This window comes from Spermophilus citellus (genome assembly GCF_964194105.1).
Source record: "Spermophilus citellus genome assembly, chromosome: 2".
Classification (NCBI taxonomy): domain Eukaryota; kingdom Metazoa; phylum Chordata; class Mammalia; order Rodentia; family Sciuridae; genus Spermophilus; species Spermophilus citellus.
The window spans coordinates 175,074,520-175,092,725 of NC_138183.1; the positions used below are offsets into that span (position 1 = coordinate 175,074,520).

The 18,206-nt window shown below is 35.4% G+C and overlaps 3 protein-coding genes across 14 annotated transcripts in view; 1 reads left to right on the forward strand and 2 right to left on the reverse strand.

Annotated features, from left to right (window-relative positions):
- The window catches only part of LOC308633762 (ester hydrolase C11orf54), a 19,314-nt gene extending 14,538 nt beyond the window's left edge, over positions 1-4,776 (reverse strand). The window contains exons 1-2 of one of the 2 annotated variants that reach the window (XM_081266809.1): positions 4,546-4,685; positions 1,717-1,871 (exon numbers count right to left, since the gene is read on the reverse strand). In XM_081266809.1, coding sequence (XP_081122935.1) covers positions 1,717-1,771 — 55 coding nt within the window. In that variant the 5' untranslated portion in view covers positions 1,772-1,871; positions 4,546-4,685. Of the gene's footprint in view, positions 1-1,716; positions 1,872-4,545 lie in introns of both variants that reach the window. The other variant, XM_081266808.1, reaches the window with a different exon arrangement.
- Positions 4,757-14,880, forward strand: TAF1D (TATA-box binding protein associated factor, RNA polymerase I subunit D). 5 transcript variants are annotated; one of them, XM_081266837.1, is made up of 15 exons: positions 4,759-4,892; positions 5,548-5,746; positions 6,855-6,953; positions 7,878-8,256; positions 8,919-9,094; positions 9,856-9,907; positions 10,295-10,461; positions 11,234-11,280; positions 12,408-12,450; positions 12,679-12,720; positions 13,353-13,445; positions 13,734-13,785; positions 14,094-14,116; positions 14,460-14,502; positions 14,740-14,880. In XM_081266837.1, the coding sequence occupies exons 3-7, from the start codon at positions 6,883-6,885 to the stop codon at positions 10,439-10,441; spliced, it is 825 nt and encodes a 274-aa protein (XP_081122963.1). In that variant the 5' UTR covers positions 4,759-4,892; positions 5,548-5,746; positions 6,855-6,882; the 3' UTR covers positions 10,442-10,461; positions 11,234-11,280; positions 12,408-12,450; positions 12,679-12,720; positions 13,353-13,445; positions 13,734-13,785; positions 14,094-14,116; positions 14,460-14,502; positions 14,740-14,880. The 5 variants fall into 5 exon arrangements, with proteins under 5 accessions (XP_081122965.1, XP_081122963.1, XP_081122962.1 ...); XM_081266836.1 differs by lacking the exon at positions 4,759-4,892 and adding an exon at positions 4,914-5,357; XM_081266839.1 differs by lacking the exon at positions 5,548-5,746 and having other exon boundaries at positions 4,757-4,892.
- Positions 14,753-18,206, reverse strand: part of CEP295 (centrosomal protein 295) — a gene marked incomplete at its 5' end in the record, with an annotated part of 63,021 nt that continues 59,567 nt past the window's right edge. For 5 of the 7 annotated variants that reach the window (XM_081266729.1, XM_081266728.1, XM_081266726.1 and 2 more), the window contains 6 exons: positions 14,867-15,072; positions 15,153-15,252; positions 15,394-15,558; positions 15,670-15,757; positions 16,628-16,762; positions 17,393-18,045. In XM_081266729.1, coding sequence (XP_081122855.1) covers positions 14,880-15,072; positions 15,153-15,252; positions 15,394-15,558; positions 15,670-15,757; positions 16,628-16,762; positions 17,393-18,045 — 1,334 coding nt within the window. In that variant the 3' untranslated portion in view covers positions 14,867-14,879. Of the gene's footprint in view, positions 15,073-15,152; positions 15,253-15,393; positions 15,559-15,669; positions 15,758-16,627; positions 16,763-17,392; positions 18,046-18,206 lie in introns of all 7 variants that reach the window. The other 2 variants (XM_081266732.1, XM_081266727.1) reach the window with 1 other exon arrangement.

Genomic DNA, 18,206 nt, shown 5'->3' on the forward strand with positions numbered 1-18,206 from the left:
TAAAGACATTGGGAAGCTCCATGAAGGAGTCTTTTGGGATATGAAAAACATTTTAGATTTTGATTTGGACAGCAGTTACATGTAAACATTAAATAAGCTATACCTCAAGATAAGTGCACTTTCTTGTAGATATGTCATAGTACAAATGTAAAACAGAATAGGTGTCACAGTTATAAATCCAAAGAGCAATGTACTTTTTTTTTTTTTTTCAGTACCAGGGATTGAACTCAGGGACACTCGACCACTGAACAGTGCCCTAGCCCTATTTTGTATTTTATTTACACAGGGTCTCACTGAGTTGCTTAGCACTTTGCCTTTGGTGAGGCTGGCTTTGTACTCGCAATTCTCTTTTGAGCTGCTGGGATTACAGGTGTGCACCATCACATTGGGAGCAATGTATTTTTAAGGATCAAAATGAAATACTGCAATTAAGGACTCCTCTGAAATTAAAGCAAGTTTCTAATATATTTTTCTGCCTCTGTATTTCCTCAAACTGAGAGTAAAAGCTGGAGAGCTGTGCCTCCTGGCCTGGGGGATGCTAAGGAAACTATGAGTGGAGATTGCCCCCTTGTCCTGGCCTGACACCCCTAACATGTTCTTTGTCTCACAGGATAACTAAATCTACACATGTATATTTGTTTTGCCTTTTGTTACCTCTTTTCTCTCTCGTTTTTAATACTGGATGGGGATCAAACCCAGGGGTGCGTTAACTGTTTATATCCCTAACCCTTTTTATTTTCTACTTTGAGACAGGATTTAGCTAAATTGCCAGGGCTGGCCTAAAATTTGTAATATTCCTGCCTCAGCTCCCAAACTGCTGGAATTGTAGGCATGTGCCTCAGTGCCTGACCCACCTTTTTTCTTTTAAAAACATTTCCGGATCCCAACATTGGCAACTTAGTTAGGTCCTAAACATCTTAGTGAAACACCCTGTCTCAAAATCAAAATAAAAATTAAAAAGGGCTAGAGATATGGCTCAGTGATTAAGTGCCCCTGGGTTCAATCCCCAAAACTAAAAAAAAAAAAAAAAAAAAAAAAAAAAAAAAAGTTTTGTAAAGATAGAAATTTGAAACCAAGTTTCTTTTATCTCCATTTAAAGCTGACTTTGAATAAAACCTATTTCCTAACAATTTGAATCCAAATATTTGTGCAACACAAGGAGCAGCAGAACCTAGCCTCTAACTAAGGTATTTTGGCCAGGTGTGGTATAATCCTGTTAACTTGGGAAGCTGAGGCAGGAGGATCACAAATTTCAAGATAGCCTCAGAAATTCAGCAAAGCCCCAAGCAACTTAGCAAGACCCTGTCTCAAAATAAAAAATAAAACGTGATGGGGATATAGATAAGAGGTAAAATACTCCTTGGTTCAATATCCAGCACCGCCCCCGAACTCAAAAATTGTAACTGGTAAAAAGGTAATAAAGCAAAGTTGTACAACTCTGGACATAATATGTACTTAAATTTTGGGTTACTTTAGTCAATTTCATCATGTGAAGTTGGTGTCATCAAGAATCTACAAATGGTGAGTTTAATTTTGTTAGGGGACATAATTTAAGAGTTTCTCAATAAAAACAGTACAGAATAGATATTGAAATGACAAATTCTGTATCAGAAGTACCATTTCAACAAGATAAACATTAGTAAGATACATATAAATCTTAGAATCTTTTTTCTCTTAAAATAGTTCTTAAAAATCCAAAGTTAATATTGTTTTTACCTTCAGCAAGTTCCTCTAGACTTGGCACATGAAAAGAAAACTCAGAATGAGCCATTTTCTTTCTTCTTTAGGTATAAGGTTGTACAATCAAAGCTCCTGTTGGCCAATTATCACAAGAGTTCACAGTGCACCAGATGTGAACAGTGCCTGCCGTTCTGAAAGTGAACATTAAGAGTTCAGTTATATAATGAGGGCAAAGGGCATTTAGGCTTTTCTGTCCTTACAGAAAGGAAACCACAGTTCTAGCATTTAATATTCCAAGTGAACAATGGGTAAGTGGCCTCTCTTAATACTGTTATTTTATTTTTTTTGCAGAGCTGGAAATTGAACTCAGGGCTTCATGCATGCTAGGCAAGAACTCTATGCTAAGACTGTCTATATTTTTAGCCCAATAGTTTTAAATAGTTGGCATTTAAAATAGACTAATAAGAGGAAACACCAATATAAGAAGATATATATGACTCGTTTTATTGGTCATCTATCTGGGTTGAACATGTAATTTTCTAATGGTTGGTCAAAGGAATATGGATCTTGAAGCAAAAGGCACTTATTAAGGATTGTAAATAAGTGTCTAAATGGCTGTAGATAACAGTACTGGAGTCTATATAACTACGTAACATATATATGATATATAGCTAGCATATAAAATACACATATAAATATTTCTATAATGTGTTTATTACTCTATTTTGACATATAAGCTAAAAATTAAATTTCTTAGGCTATCATTTTTACAAAAGAAGATTTAAATCACTAGTAGAATGGAAACATAGACGATTAGATTCTGAAATTTAAATTTTAGTTTGTTCAAAAATAAACACTTTCTTGGTAAGTAGTTTTCATGTTCAATGATTCTGATAACCTAGCTGATTATAATTTGATATTTTAAAATACATGATTAGTATAATTTACAATAAATAGGTATACATTTACAGAGATTAGTATCTTACCTTAAATGTTCAAGTGATGATGTGTACAAGTAGAGGGAGATAAATAAAATGAAGGCAGAAAAGAAAAAAAAAAAAAGACGATGATGACAAAGTGGGTGGAGAATCCTACTCCAGACCAATCACAATAAGGATTAAGGACAAAACACTTAAGCAAATTTCTATTTCTAAGAGCACTGCTGGAATTGTTTGTTTTATTCTTTTTCTTTTAGAATATTCTTCATTGCCATTTATTAGACAAATGTAAGGCCTGTTCACAAGGCTCTGAAGTTAAGGACAATACATTATTTCACTGGAAAGCTGTACTTCTCCTTTGTACCCTTTGCTACAAACTGACCCCTGGGTATTTTAGTTCTCAATAAACAGTTGGTCAAAAACCATGTCCTGTTAATAGAGCAGGACATGGTAGCACATGCCTATAATCCCAGCGATTCAGGAAGCTGAGGCAGAAGGATTTTAAGTTTGAGGCCAGCCTTGGCAACTTAGGGAGACCCTATCTCAAAATAAAAATAAAAAAGGGATGGGGATGTAGCTCCATGAAGAGTAACCTCGGTTCAATCCTCAGTACTGAAAAAAAAAAATTGTTAATAGATCATCTCATTAACTGGAATGTCTCTGGTTTTAACATGCTTACTTAGCATATGAAAAGTCAGAATCATTTGAATTACTTTTCCAAAAATTTATTTTTTAAAAATTTCTAAAGATTCATAGATTTCATAGAAACTAGCTGGTTTTCTAGTTTTGATGATACTTCTAAACATATGCTCTATAAACATGCTATTGCATATATTTAAGACTTGAAATTTACTTTTTTTTAAAAAAGAGATGGGGGGCCTCACTTTGTTGCCCATACTGGCCTGGAACTTCTGGGCTCCAGTCATCCTCCCCCCTCAGTCTTCTGTAAAGCTGGGACTACAAGCTCCACCACTGTGCCTGGAGACATTTACTTTAGTACTTATCAAATACTAACTTTTACTGTCCTTTAGTTATTTAATATAATCCGATCTCCCAAGTTAAATATACATAACTGTTGACAAGAAGTTAATCATACTTAAAATCTTAAACCTGTTTTTGAGTTGAATAATCTATGATTATTTCAGAATAAGATATTTTAATTTTTTCTTATTAAATAGATTGACAGATATTTTATGAAAATAATTACTGTGTAGTCTTCACTGATTTCCTAAATTTTATCACACTCTATCAGGCAATTAGCATGTACTTATTTATAAACATCAAAATCTGTACAATGAATAGCATATTCATTTATAATGAGGATAATAAAAGCATTTTATTATTATTATTTTTAGACTTTGGTACCAGAGGTGATTTATCACTGAACCACATCCCCAGCCCTTTTTATTTTTCAATTTATAGACAGGGTCTTACTAAGTTCCTTAGGGCCTAAGTTGTTGAGGCTGCTTTGGTCCTGCCTCTGCCACCCACATCGCTGGGATTATAGGTGTGCACCACCACGTCTGGCAATAAAAACACTTTATATTCTTCTGCTTACAGTAGGAATAAGGACTCAAGTTAAATCCAAATAAATAATCCTAACTTTATATCCTTTACTATCTCAAAAGAAGATCTGTCATATTATTTCCCTACCGAATTAGAAACAGAAGTTTAACCCTGGGAAGCTACAGCCTGAATAACTTGTTTAAAAATATGGAACTTCTAGTAGGCGCAGAAAAGTACTGTGGTAGCAAGTGTACATGAGTGGGATGTTAAGCGGGTGTACTAAGGGAATAATACTGGCTTTCAATACAAATGTTATACATTTGGAGTCAGATCAAAATATGAGCCTTTCCCCATATTTTAACACAGATGACATGTTTGAGGACAAAAGTAGACAATCTCATTTCAGCAAACGCAAGCTCACCGGAAACAAATCACCCACTTCCTCGTTGTACACATGTATTCAGTTCATTTGACCTCACAACTTATTTGCTAAAATGTTCTTGGCTATTAAACTTACCAAAACTGTGGGCGAAGCCCACGGACCTAGGCGATCTCTCCTCGGTCACCCCGCCTCCTCTGGTTGAGTGGGTTTAGGCTCCGCCCGCTTCAATTGCTCCACCCCTCGCGGGAGTCGGAAGTGCACCGACGCGTCTGTCTTCCCAGCACTCTCTTCGTCCCGAGAGCTAAGTAGTAACGCGAGAATTCAGCCCCACATTTAGGGAGCTCGCGAGAGTGGTGAGCTCTTTTTCTTCCATACGGTTGTAGATGGTAAGTTGCTCGTGTGTGCTGGAGTTCTCGGGCGGGGAAGCTGATGGGCGCGAACCGCCAGGGTTTCATGGCCCGAGTCAGTCGCGGTGTCCTGTTGCAGGCCTCGCATATGTGGCCCAAGGCCCCCACAGCGTGGCGCTTGTAGATGCAGGGGGGGCCTTGTAGATAAGTAGGGAAGAGGCGGTGGCTGTCCGGGCCTTGCCTGCGTGAAGGGCTGCATGTGTACTTTTCCCAGGACGCCGTGTTGCTGTGGATCTAGCCTCAGAAATCAGGCCTTGGGGTTGGATTGAGACCTACGTGAGCGCGATTATAGTGTCGGTGTAGTTCACCGAGTCAAAATATTGATGTTACCTCGTCTAGGCAAATCTTGGAGGGTGAAGTCACTATGGTGTGAATTAACCCTAGTGGACGCCATTTTTCTTGCCTGAGGTTGGGTGCTTCCTGGAGCTTCTCAGCCAGCGCAAGGTACCAAGTACAAGTTAGTTTCGTTAAGTGTATTATTTGGCCACGTAGCCTCCAAAAAATAATCCCACAATTGGAAGCGACAACTAAGTAGGGATGCTTTCTACATAGATTTTTAAAAGTGATTTTGGAGCTAGCTGTATTTCAGTAATATTTACAAAAAATTTGAGCTGGTGCATTAATGCTGTTACAGAGCTGGGGCATTCCAAGAAACTGAGGCAGCCGGAAGACCTACACTTCAAACTCCGACTGTTGCAATCAAGTCAAAGATTTCAGACATGTTTTCAGAATAACATAAAACGGACCCCCAGAGGAGAGAGTTCTCAATAGAGGAAAGGGACAGTGTTCCCAGAGTTGTCCTACCCAGGTCCACCTCTCCACTTTACAGCAAGGTGACATCAGACTTTCAACTACCTATTGCCGTGACAATTCTAGGTTCCCTTGGCCCAAGCTGAGCAGTTCTAATTAGAACTCAAATCAATTTTTACAGGTTTATGGTTAAAAGGAATTATTGTAAACCAATTTGGTTTGTGAAAAGGGTCACAAAGTCTGTCCCTCCAGAAAAACTTGGAATCCTCTTATCAATGATATTTCCTGCCTGCCTTTCCTTGCAGATAAGAGTTTTCTGAGGAATGTGAAATACTGTCCACTTAGGCCAGGCAAGGCTGCAGGTTAAATACTTTTGGGAAAAGGAAACATGTGGGGTTCAGCACAGGAAAGTGGGCCCATTTTATAGAATTGTTCTCTTAATCTTACCTTCTCACCATCCTCATCTGTCTTTCCCCTAACAATATTATTGGAGCAAATGTTGATTTTTGAGTAGTTGATGTAATGACAGGATTTTGCATTTAGGAAAACTGTCACATGGATCTGTCTTATTTCACAAATTTGAGATTTTATACCTGAAATAGTTTACTGGTTTATCATTCTAGAACTTATTTATCACGTTTTAAAGTAAACTAGATAATACAGTGAAAAATGAAAGACGGGAGATGCAGTAAATAGACACATCTTATGTCTTAAGTCTTATAAAGATTTTATTGCTTATTGTATACTATTAGAAAATGGTGACAAGGCAGTTTCCGTGTAGTTTTTAGCTTGATGAAAATTAGTTGTAATCAATTATAAGATAATATCAAAGATATGACAATATGAATGCAGAGATGAACATGAAAAGGCAGAGTAAATGAAAATGTCAGGCTTAAGAATTTTAAATTATATATTTGGCCATTGATTGTACATTAGTATTAGTAATTGTAATAATTAAGTACCATGTAAAAACTGAAAGCACCTGTGAATGCAGTTTCTAGGTTTTTTAAAGAAATTGCTATGTTCCTAGAACTTAAAAAGCTTAGGAAGTTATTTTGCCTAAATTCACAGAGTTGCATGGTTCATGTAGAGTGACATGGCTTGACTGCTTGAACTTTCTGTATCTTGGCTGTGTAAGCCTTTATTGCTTAGGGAAGCTGCATCACATTTTCTGAATTTTCATAATTTCAGAGAACAGTTTTAAGTCAAAACAGAAGTGATGGATAAATCAGGAATGGATTCCCTTGACTATCTGGTGTCTGATGCAGCTGTGGAAGTTGAAAACCAAAGGTAAATGAACTTTCTGGGGAGAATGGTAGTTTCAGTCAAAATGTTTAGTGTTTGAATTACTAAGAAAGTATAAATCATTGTATATAATTGGTTAAGATAATTTCAGTAATTGGAAAGGAAAACAGATGACACCTTCCAGTTTTATTGGATTATTGCAAGTACTTTGATTCAAAATCTTATATTCTTGGCTTAGGAAGATGGTATTTTCTTGGTATCTCTTCCAGACTGAATTTTCCAGTTTTTGTCTAATAGATTGTATGCTTAAAGGAGACACTAGCAGCAAATCAGAAAACTTTTATTGGTACTTTTTAGTTATACAACAGCAGAATCCATGTTGATATAATTGTGCAAGCATGGATTTATATCTTATTCTAGTTAAGAATCTCATTCCTATGGACTTACAATGATGGGATTCACTGTTTTCATATATGTATCTGGGAAAATTATGTCATTCATTCCACTGTCTTTCCTTTGCCTATCCCGCCTCCTTTCCCCATTGTCTAATCTATTGTATTCTACCCCTCACTATTCCCCACCTCCATATTATGGTTTAGCTTACACATATCAAAGAATATTTGGCCTTTGGTTTTGGGGACTGACTTACTTCACTTAGCATGATAGTCTTCAGATTCATCCACCCGCAGGCAAATGTCATTAAGTCATTCTTTATTGCTGAGTAATACTCCTTTGTATATATTTGCCACATTTTCTTTATTCACTCCTTAGATTACATTTCTTTTATAACAGTACTATGGCCATTTTAGATATGGTTGTCAGGACCTGTGACTAGCTGGTACTGCACCTTTCTGAAAATTTTTAATTATTCTGAGAATGTTTTCCTGAGTTGATCCTAGAAGAAAAGCACGTGTGTGATTGAGTATTAAGAGTAATTAGCATTATAACAGAATTTTTTCATTTTCCTAGTGACGACTCCTCATCTGGTAGCAGCTTATTTAAAACCCAGTGTGTTACTTCCCCACCTAAAAGAAGGCAAAGAAACCCCACTAGAAACTTTGTTCATTCACCTGAAAGTGTTGCAGATTCATCAAGTGATTCATCTATAGAACCAAAACCATTGACTTTAAAAGCTATTTTTGAAAGATTTAAGAAAAAGAAACGAAGAAAGAGGAAGAGAAAGTACAAGCCAAAATTAAGAACAAAGGAAAAGCCAGAAGGAAGAAGAAAAACCAAGAGGTCACAAATAGATAAGAAACAAATTAAAAACAAAGGATCTAGACTCCCATTTTTACAATCTGAGAATGAAAGAAAACCATTACCTTGGAGAAAAATTTTAGCCTTTGAGGTAAGTTAGTATTTTGTATGTAATGGATACACAAAAATAAAATGTCTGAAATGACATTTTACCTGGACCAGTTTTCAGGATACTATTCTATATTTACTTCCACATAAAATCTACTGCATCATAAAGGACAAACTTCACTAGTGTTTCTGGGTATACTCTTCCTGGCATATTTCTTCTGTGAATTTAAGAATCTGAATAATGGCAGGCCAAATCTGCTTAATATAAAATCCCTTGGTGTCATCAGGTCTTTAAACATAACCCTGAAGCAAATGATTCCCCAATTTTTGCATTAATACAAGTTGGACTGGTATCTCCAAAGTGTAGTAGACATTAAAGTTTAGCTGTTTCTGATGGAATTCCTTCATGAATAATCTAATACTTAGAAGTATATTTGACAATTGAATGCTGAATGAATGCCTGATTAATATAAAGTGTCTTGCGGGAACCTATAATTATTTGAGAGAATTAATATTTTTTGTAATCTTTTGTTTAAGAATATTATAATAAACATTTGGTAAATTTGGTTCAGAAGTATAGAATGGTTAGGATTCAAGTGTGTGAGTGAGGGTATGATAAATTGTTGTGAATATAAGTATCTGACTTTGTCATGAAGTAAGACACCTTAATTTTGTAAGACTAAGACAAAAATGTGTTTTTAATAGCAAGCTGTTGCAAGAGGATTTTTTAACTACATTGAAAAATTGAAGTATGAACACCACCTTAAGGAATCCTTGAAGCAAATGAATGTTAGTGAAGATTTGGAAAACGAAGATCTTGATAGTCGTAGATACAAATATATGGATGATGATGGATCAATTTCTCCTATTGAAGAGTCTGTGTAAGTGGAATCATGAAAAATAACTTTGGGCATAGATTATATGTAACTTAAGAGACACCCATGAGTTGATGGTAGGACTACAGATTGGTATAGCAACTTGGAAAGCACTATGGAGATTCCTAAAGCCTAGGAATTGACTACCATATGACACAGCTATACCACCTCTTGGTATTTATGTAAAAGAATTAGCATATTGTACTTAATTGTCATACCCATGCTTATTGCAACATAGTGCCCCATAGTCAAGTTATGGAACCAGCATAGGTGTCATTCAGCAGATAAATGAAGTAATATGGTATATATACACAGTGGAGTTTACTTTGTCACAAAGAATGAAATTTGGATAGAAGTGGAGAACATGTTAATTTTTTATTATGCTTTGGGGTTTTACCAAATTGTTGGGCTTTTGGACTCTCCTGTCTCAACTCCCCAACTCTCTGGATTTATAGGTATGTGCCACCTCACTCAGCTACCATTAATACATAGATACCATCAAAACAGACATATAGTAGGTTAATTAGGATATTTTAGCTGAACTCAGCACACAAAACATCCACGATTAAAACAAGATGTGACTAGTATTACTGTTTGAATTATGTCAGCAGAATATATAACTAATTAGAATATTTTATCATTAAGTATTTTTATTTATTTATATATAGTGCTAAGAATAAAACCCAATGCTGAACACACATTAGGCAAGTGCTTTTACCACGAGACATAACTCCACCTCCATTAACTTATGCATCTTAATATTACAGAGCAGATGAGGAGACAGCACATCTTGAACATGAATGTGATATCAAGTTGGTAGTAAGTGATTTATTTTTATCCTGTCGTGAGGAATGCTGAAGTTAGTATAGGAGGAATATTATGTCCAATAATTTCGGCAGGAAATAATAATTTAATTTATATAATTGATTATGAGAAAATGGGCTCTTCAACTTTTTGGTCTTTTGTCGTGGGGGGTTAGATCAAGGAACTTTTGCATGCTAAATGAGTGGTCTTCCATTGCATTCCATGCCTACCCCTAATTTTATGAACGTTTTAATGCATGGTGTTAGGCTATTAAAAGAAAAAATATGCAGATGCTAATTTAGATTTTTAAAATCTAGATGTAGTTTAGTTTATTTCAAGTAACCTAGTCTTTAAACATTTGTAATTGCTTTTAGTTATTGTTTAATATTCTTTTTAATGCAGGAGGATAGTTGTTTTATAGTAAGTTCTGACTTCCCAAAGAAGACAAACATATATCTAGAGCATGAGAATAATAATAAAGAAACTGCTTTTTCTAAAAAGCGAGCTTCTAATGCCAAAAATATTGGACAGAATACAGAGTGCCCTTAAAGGAGATGAAGTCAAAGCAGGTAAATAATATACAGAAAAAGTGATTTTTCATAGGAAGAAATGACTAAAGAAGTTTAATGTGCATAAATGTGAAAGCCTCATGATGAAATTCTATTGAAGAACTTCCCAAAGAGAAAATAACAAGCAACTTGTGAATAACTTTGTAAAACAAATGTAAAGAATAACTTTAGTAAGATTTTAATCCTGAATAGAAAGATAAAACCAAATATTCAATTTCCTTAGATTTCCTAAAACATTTCTTACTGACAAATACCAAAGTGGCATTTTTTTTCCCTTTCTTTTCCCCTGTGGAGATCGAAACAAGTGGTGTTCTACCACTGAGCTACATCTCTAATTAAAATATTTAAGACTGGGTGGGGATTCAGAGCCTGGCCTCAAATCTCAGCCTCTTTCTTGTCACGGGGATTAGAGATGTGTGCCACTGTGCTCTGCTTTCAACTTCCATTTTTCTTACTACTCTAATCAACATTGTGCAGCTAGCTATTCTATTAAAATACACTGCATTGTACAGTAGCACTTGTGTGTGTTTTTGTTTAACTTTTGGACAAAGACTTGTAGACAAGTGCAAAAAATAAATCCTCTTTTGCAACCCAGAACTCATTGTTCAGTATGAGTTTTGATACATATAAGCAGGTATACTATCTAAGATAGCTTAAAATGATGTGATTTGATAAATGAAAAGGTTCTAAAACGAGAATCTCAGCTTTGTTGATTGCATGTTCTAATTTTCATATTGTGATTCAAGAGAAGGGCTTTTCCTTTTTTTTGAAGGCTGTCTTCAGAAAATGATGCATTGGTTTGAAGATATTTTAACTGGTGTAAGTATATTAGATTAATTCATTTTAATGAGATACTTATGGCCTTATTTAATTTTGAATTATGACATTGACTGCCAGAAAGCTATCTTGGATTCAGATATTTTATAGTGCTGAAGTACTAGTTTCATTTTACTTGAAAGTTTTCTTGGGAAGTCTTAAAACATGGTTTCCCAGTTCAAGTATACTCAATATTTAAAAGGGAGGGTGAAATTCAATAGTTATCTATACAAGTTACAAGGTTTCATAAATAAGAATGATAAAAATTTATCAAATTTATTTTCTTATTTTGTCTGCTCACAGCATAGCCACATAAAAAAGGAGATATCTTATGTATGTAATATCTTATGTATCTAAGAATCATTAAATTCATTAGACTGGTCTATTTAAGATGAAAAACATGTTAAGAACCAAACTTCTGCCAGGCACACTGGCACATGTCTGTAATCCCAGTGGCTCCGGAGGCTGAAACAGGAGGATTGCAAGTTCAGAGTCAGCTTCAGCAATAGCAAGGTGCTAAGCAACTCAGTGAGACCCTGTCTCTAAATTTAAAAATACAACATAGGGCTGGAGGATATTTAGTACTCCTGAGTCAAATCCCCTGGTACTCCCCCCAACCCCCCTCAAAAAAAACTACTATAATTTATACTTACTCCTAAAAGTCACCTACTTGATGGTACTTTTGGCTCCTACATAGCTTGGTACAAATCCATGCCATGGGACTATAAAATTATTGCATTTGAGGTAATGATTAGATATGGGAATTCTAGGACTTGCACATGGTAGACAAGTGGCTGTACTCCTAAGCTATACCCTACACTCTTGAAATTAGTTCTTTTTTGTGATTACAATGAAAGTAGCTTTTTTTTCTCATTTTTAATTATAGTTCTGTTTTGCATCAGAAATTCTTGCTAATCATTGTTTTCCTCTGGAGTCTTCCATTTATCTAAACACTGGTTGAGGTCTATCCCGATGGGGCTTCTCTTGTAGCCACTCATCGTTGGAAACGCCTCATAGAGTAATTCTGTGGTTTTGCTTTCCTCATAGGACTGTTTGTTAGGCCTGTGGGAAGTAACTACCAGACAATTAAAAAGTATGAAAGAAAGACCTAATTTTTCTTTTTATCTTAGATATTGGCGTATTCCACATCTGCAGTACTGAGTGTGATAATAGGTAAGTTTTTGTAGGATTCAATATAATCCTTTGGAATGCCATTACAGTTCAAATGATGAATTTAACTGTTCAACTGCTGAATGACACAGATATGAACTAAAACTTTATTCTGACAGAGCTGAATGAATATATGTGTCTGCACATGAAACTTCCCTTATGTTTTGGTTTTTATATTAGAATATTTATAGTGTCCCTCACTAAATTTTTCATTTGGTAATTTCTCTATAGGAGTGAATATGATTTGAACTTGGTGATTTTTATGTTAGAGAAGTAAGTGAAATTTTTACTAATTTATTAAGGACTTGAAGATCTTAGGAAATAGAATTCCTAACTTCCTCCTTTGTATTACATGACAGCTCTACATGATTTATTCTAACACCATGTTTGCCTGGATTTGTTGATTCAATAGGAAATGAAAGGCATTCTGACAAATGAAAGGCTTTGACAATTTGAGCAAGTGACATTGACATTTCTAGTGTGGGAATGGGACTCAGGGCCTTATACCCTATGCAGTATTTAGAGAGGCTGGATCATTTAAGAGTTTTTTGTCTTTATACATACATGTACTTTTTTTTGCATTACAATTCTTATTACACATATATATCAGATCATTTGAGTTTTTAAAGGTAGTTTCCTCATCACATTTCTTGGCAGCAGCAGGACAGACTTGGGAATAGAGGGAACAGTTTAGTCTCTGCACTACATGGTATCTGCACTCAGCAGTTTCTTCCTGCTGGCGTGTTCAAAGGACAGTGCAACAGAAATTCAGTATCTGGCATCGTTGGTTTTCTTGGCTTTGTGCATGTTAAACCTGGTATTTCTATTGATACAGCATTTTTATAGGTATTTGTTAGTTCATTTTAATAGTCTTAAATGGTGAATAATGCTTTTCTTTTTGTAAGGTGTCAACACTTGAGAACCAAGCAGATCCATCTATATCCCAAAGTATAAGGCTTTGTTGATATTGCTTCTGGCTGTTTGTTTTCTCCTATTTGGTAAGCAGAAAAGAAATTTCATACAGATATAGAAGCCCTTTTGCATAGTGTTTGGGTAAGCTTGAGAGGAATATTTATAAAGCCTCATTCTAGATCAGAATGGGCACTGTTGATCAGTGTTCAGAATTGGTCAATGTGGCTAAATTGATACAGGTTATGCTTCCATCACAGTGTCTATCTTGCAGTGGTGACAATGAGACCTGTAACATTTTGCTTAAGTGAAAATATTGAGAAAAATGTTAAAAATAATAAGAAATGATTAATGAAATTGTACAATTCAATTCCTAGGATCCTTGAAGAAATTAAATTACTTGAAGAAATTAAATCCTGAATAACTTAGGTAAGATTTTTACTTGTTACAAAAAGGCAGTCTAATAATCATATTGCACCCAAATCAGATTTTTCAGTATTAAAGAGGGAAAGATATAACTGTGCTCAACACTGATTAGCTATGTTATGATGATGGGCAATATGTTCAACTGCTCTGAATGGGCTGAATGAAAATAGCCTTTCTGAACATCCACATTTAAATATACTATGTATTTTCCAAAATGGTTGTCCTTATAATGGTTAGTGATCAGGGCATTTTGGGTTCTCTGAATGATCGGATGAAATGATGACCGCATTTTAAATATAATTTTTTCACAGGTGGAGAATTGTGAAATCATCTGGCAAGTAACTTTTTTTTTTTTAACCTTATAATGTATTTTCCAGGGTATAATGGTCATTACCAAGGCTTTTAGAATACAGTTTCTTATTTGCTGTGGACATGACCATAAAATAATTCCCTCTAGGTTTTCTATCTGCTACTTTGCTAGCATTCAACCTATTGGGAACATTCAAGTATACTTTTTTTTGGTCTATGTTGCCTAGACTTTTAAAACATTCAGATTCTCACCATGGCAGATAATTAGCTTTCTGGGGCCAAACCACACACACTGTTTACACCAATTTGGTGATATGGCTCCAGAACTCATTCTTGATTGCTCTAATAATATCCTTATTATATTATAGGGCTCTTGAAACACAACAGATAAGCATCAGATCTTCTAAAAAGGTATGTGTGTCTACTTGAGACCTATATAATACAATGGTCATTTCAAAGAGGGCTTTTGGGGCTGGAAACCAGGAGCCCTTAACGCAGTGACCACAGATTGATGTTCTCCACAGGACCCCATAGTCACTCAGTAGTGCTGTATATTCCTGAGGAGATAACATTTATTTAGCAACTTGTGATCATAATGATTGATAGATGTGGGAATGTTTAACCAACAATGTCTATGCTCTTTTTTAGGGTATTCTTGGAATGGACAACAAAGGAATCACAATGGAAATTCCTTAAATAAAAATTTATTGACTTAAAATTACACACTTTTAAAAGAAAAAACACCATTCTAAAGAAGAGTCAGCCTGTATTTTTGGCTCGAAGTTTCTCTAGTGTTTTCTGTGGAGAGAATAAATTAAAAAATAAGCAGCAGTTCCTATTGTGGTATGCCCTGAACATAAGAAGGGAGGGGGCTTGTTTACCTTATGAAATTCTTTTGCCCTTTCTCTGTTCTGGGCATAAGCTTCTTGTTTTGCTTTCTCTACCTTTTGTTGTTTCACTTCAGCTAATTGATTATATAGTCTGAAAGTAATTTATATGGAATTAAATACAATATTGAAGAAAAATGAGCTAAAAAATAAAGCAAGGAAAAAAAAAGCTACCTTAGAGCCCTTTGGTGCATGAGGGTGTGTGCATTCTTTCTTTCTTCTGGAAAATTCATTTTAACTTTATTGACTCCCTTGAGGCGACTCACAGATGAACCTGGGAAAAGGGAAATAAAGGCCAGATTGTAGAGTCTCAATGCTTGCTAGGGCATAGGCAAAGCCCTGGTAAGACAATTTTAATTTCACACAATCATCCAGGAAAGTGGTTGAGAGTCCATTGATTTCAAAGACGGCATACCTGTACACTGTTTCTCCTTAACTGTTCTGATTTGAGAATTTTCAGTGAGTTTACTCTTATTCCTTATTTCTTTCTGCCTCTGGTAGGATCTCTCCAAAAATGATTTTTTTCTCTTTACAAATGCTTCTTGTAACCTTCCTGCCATGGTACATTTTGGCAGTGTTTCTATTTTAAGAAAGAGTTGGGGCCATGCTGAATTATTAAGTATATAGTAGTTTATTCTGGACTTAAAAGGTGTGATCCCTAGACTCACCATTTCAGATACTCAAGACATACCTGTAGATTCTGTTGACTTCTGCATAGAAAACTCTGATATGACTGGATAATCAGAATTTTCTGTTTCTGATGGAATAAATTCATTCACCTAAAGACAGGAAAATTCAGTCATGTCCTCCTCTTCAAGAAACCAAAATTAGGACTCCATTGTTCTGCCAACTATCTGTACAAGTCTATTAGTGTGTGTTATTTGGGAACCCTTGGTTCCCACCCACGTTTTGTTCTCCCACCACCTTAATTGTCTCAATTGTTGTGGGGGCAGCATTATAGGTATTCTGAGCCTGGCTTACAACTTGCCATCTCTCCTGCCTCAGCCTCTGGCAGTGTACTACCATGCCTGGCTTACATGGCATTGTTCTTATAGCCCTTTCCCATCTGTTTATTCTCACAACCTGTCATGTTAATTTCCTCTTAATACCTACAGTTTTCTAAAAAGAATTTTTTTTTAGCACTGGCTTTTAGACTGCAAGAAAACACTTTTCTGCATCATTTAGCTAGTAAGAAATGACCTAAAACCACAACTCTATTATTACAAATGTGATCAAGAAACAATAGACAATGTTCAGTCCAGTTAGGGTTCACACTACCAAGTGTAGTGGAACAAAAAACATGCAGAAAATTTACTATTGGCAGTTTTTCAAACAGCAACATCTTTTCAGGTCTGCAAAGTTAAAAGTAAAGTGAATTTGCCCCAGACCTGGAATTCCTTACCTTCTAGCATACCTGCTTCTCAAAATTTTGATAGAAAATATTGGTCATGGAAGGACAGGCATAAGTTCCAACTCAAGTCTTACTATCTACACCATCATGAATGTGTATATTGGGGACTGCAAAGCAGTGCATTTAGGAGGCCTTTGAGGGCTTTAGCCATGTTGCATGCCTTGTATAAATTATTCTGTTCCCCAATTCAGTCAGATTCCTGTATAAGGCATATTTAAATTAATGCTATAAAATTTACCTGAAGATAGCCTTTTCCCTCATTCTTCTCTTCTAGAGATAAGTTTGCAAATTCAGCTTCAATAATGCTAATATCACTGGTGCTTACTAAAGTAAGGTCTGGTTCTTCCATTATACCATGACCAGATTCTGTCTCCTGGTAAAACAAACGGGAAGTCATATGAAAATAGCCCTTTAAATGTTCAAAATATACAATTTGCACTTTGAATCTTATGTGGACATAAATGCAAAAATACTGTACAGTAAGATCAACAGATGATAGATTCCCCCTTGGGACCTACCCCCACCACAGCATACTAAAAATACTAGAATGGACTTTGGGCATGGGGTAAAATAGTATGGTAGCTGTATTGAAAGGATTACTAACCTAAATAAATGTTAATGTGGCTAGACAGATGGGGAATTATAGAACTGGACAGGGTATATCCTAAAGACAGCAGTGGCTATTGAGTTCCAGCCAAATGTAGGCCACAAGACCAGATTATGTTCCAAAGGAAGTAACTAGTTTTACATAATGAAGAATGTAAAGGAGGAAAAAAAAAAAAACTAAAACACCTCTGTGGTTGTAGATGAAGCCCTTATTTTCAATCTTTTATCAGCGGAAAGTTAAAGCTGCAACAAAAAACCCCCCCAAAAAAACAAAGTAGTAAAACTCTTAGACATAAGCTTTCAAAATTTGGAAATTTTCTCATTTCATCTCAGAAATATAATAAGTAACCTTATTGCTTCATTTATATTGAAAAATCTTTCCACAGATTTCACTTACCCAGATTGGAATAGAACTCTGTAATGAAAATGATCCAGAACTTTTAAGAGACTCTGACTGTGCTATTTGAGACAGGTTTATGACTTGGGGAGTTTCAGTTTTAGTTGAATTCTCAAAATATTTTTCATTTTGTATACTTAATGAATGTGGTGTCTGAACTGAAGTTCCCATCTCTGCTGTTCTTACACATAACTGAGAATCAATTTCAACATGTGGATCTGTAGCTAAAACTCCACAAGTTTCATTTTCATCTTCAGTGAGTCCTTGGCTGGGTAACACTGTAAGGACATCTTTTTTTGATAGTTCTTCAAAGTCCCATCTTTCTCTTCTGCTTTCTTGTTCATGTTTTATTAAGCACTCACTAGAGGAAGAACTACAAGGAGTACTATGCTGTACTTGTAATTGATGAAATACATTAGCCTCATCCGATGAACTGTAAGTGGAATTTAAATTTCCTCTGGAAACCTGGAAATGAACACTTTTTTTCTTATTTTGTAATATTTCAGTCTGTTCTTTGGAGGGATAGTTCTGATTTTCCATGCCTTGGGAAGTATCTCTTGCTTCAATGCTAAAAATAGTTGGTAGGTCAGCATGCTGGCTCCCCTCCTGTGAAGAAAACTCTGGCAGAAGCTGTTGAAAAGATTGTTCAGATCCTGCATTTAAAAATTTTAAAAATCAGTCTTATATGTTATAAATTATCTCTCTCATAGTTTACTGCAAATTAAGATTTTCCTACAGTTTTAAGAGTGAATACTGATGTGTAAACATGACTAGACAAATAAAAGATGGTCACAATGATTTTTCAATCAACTCT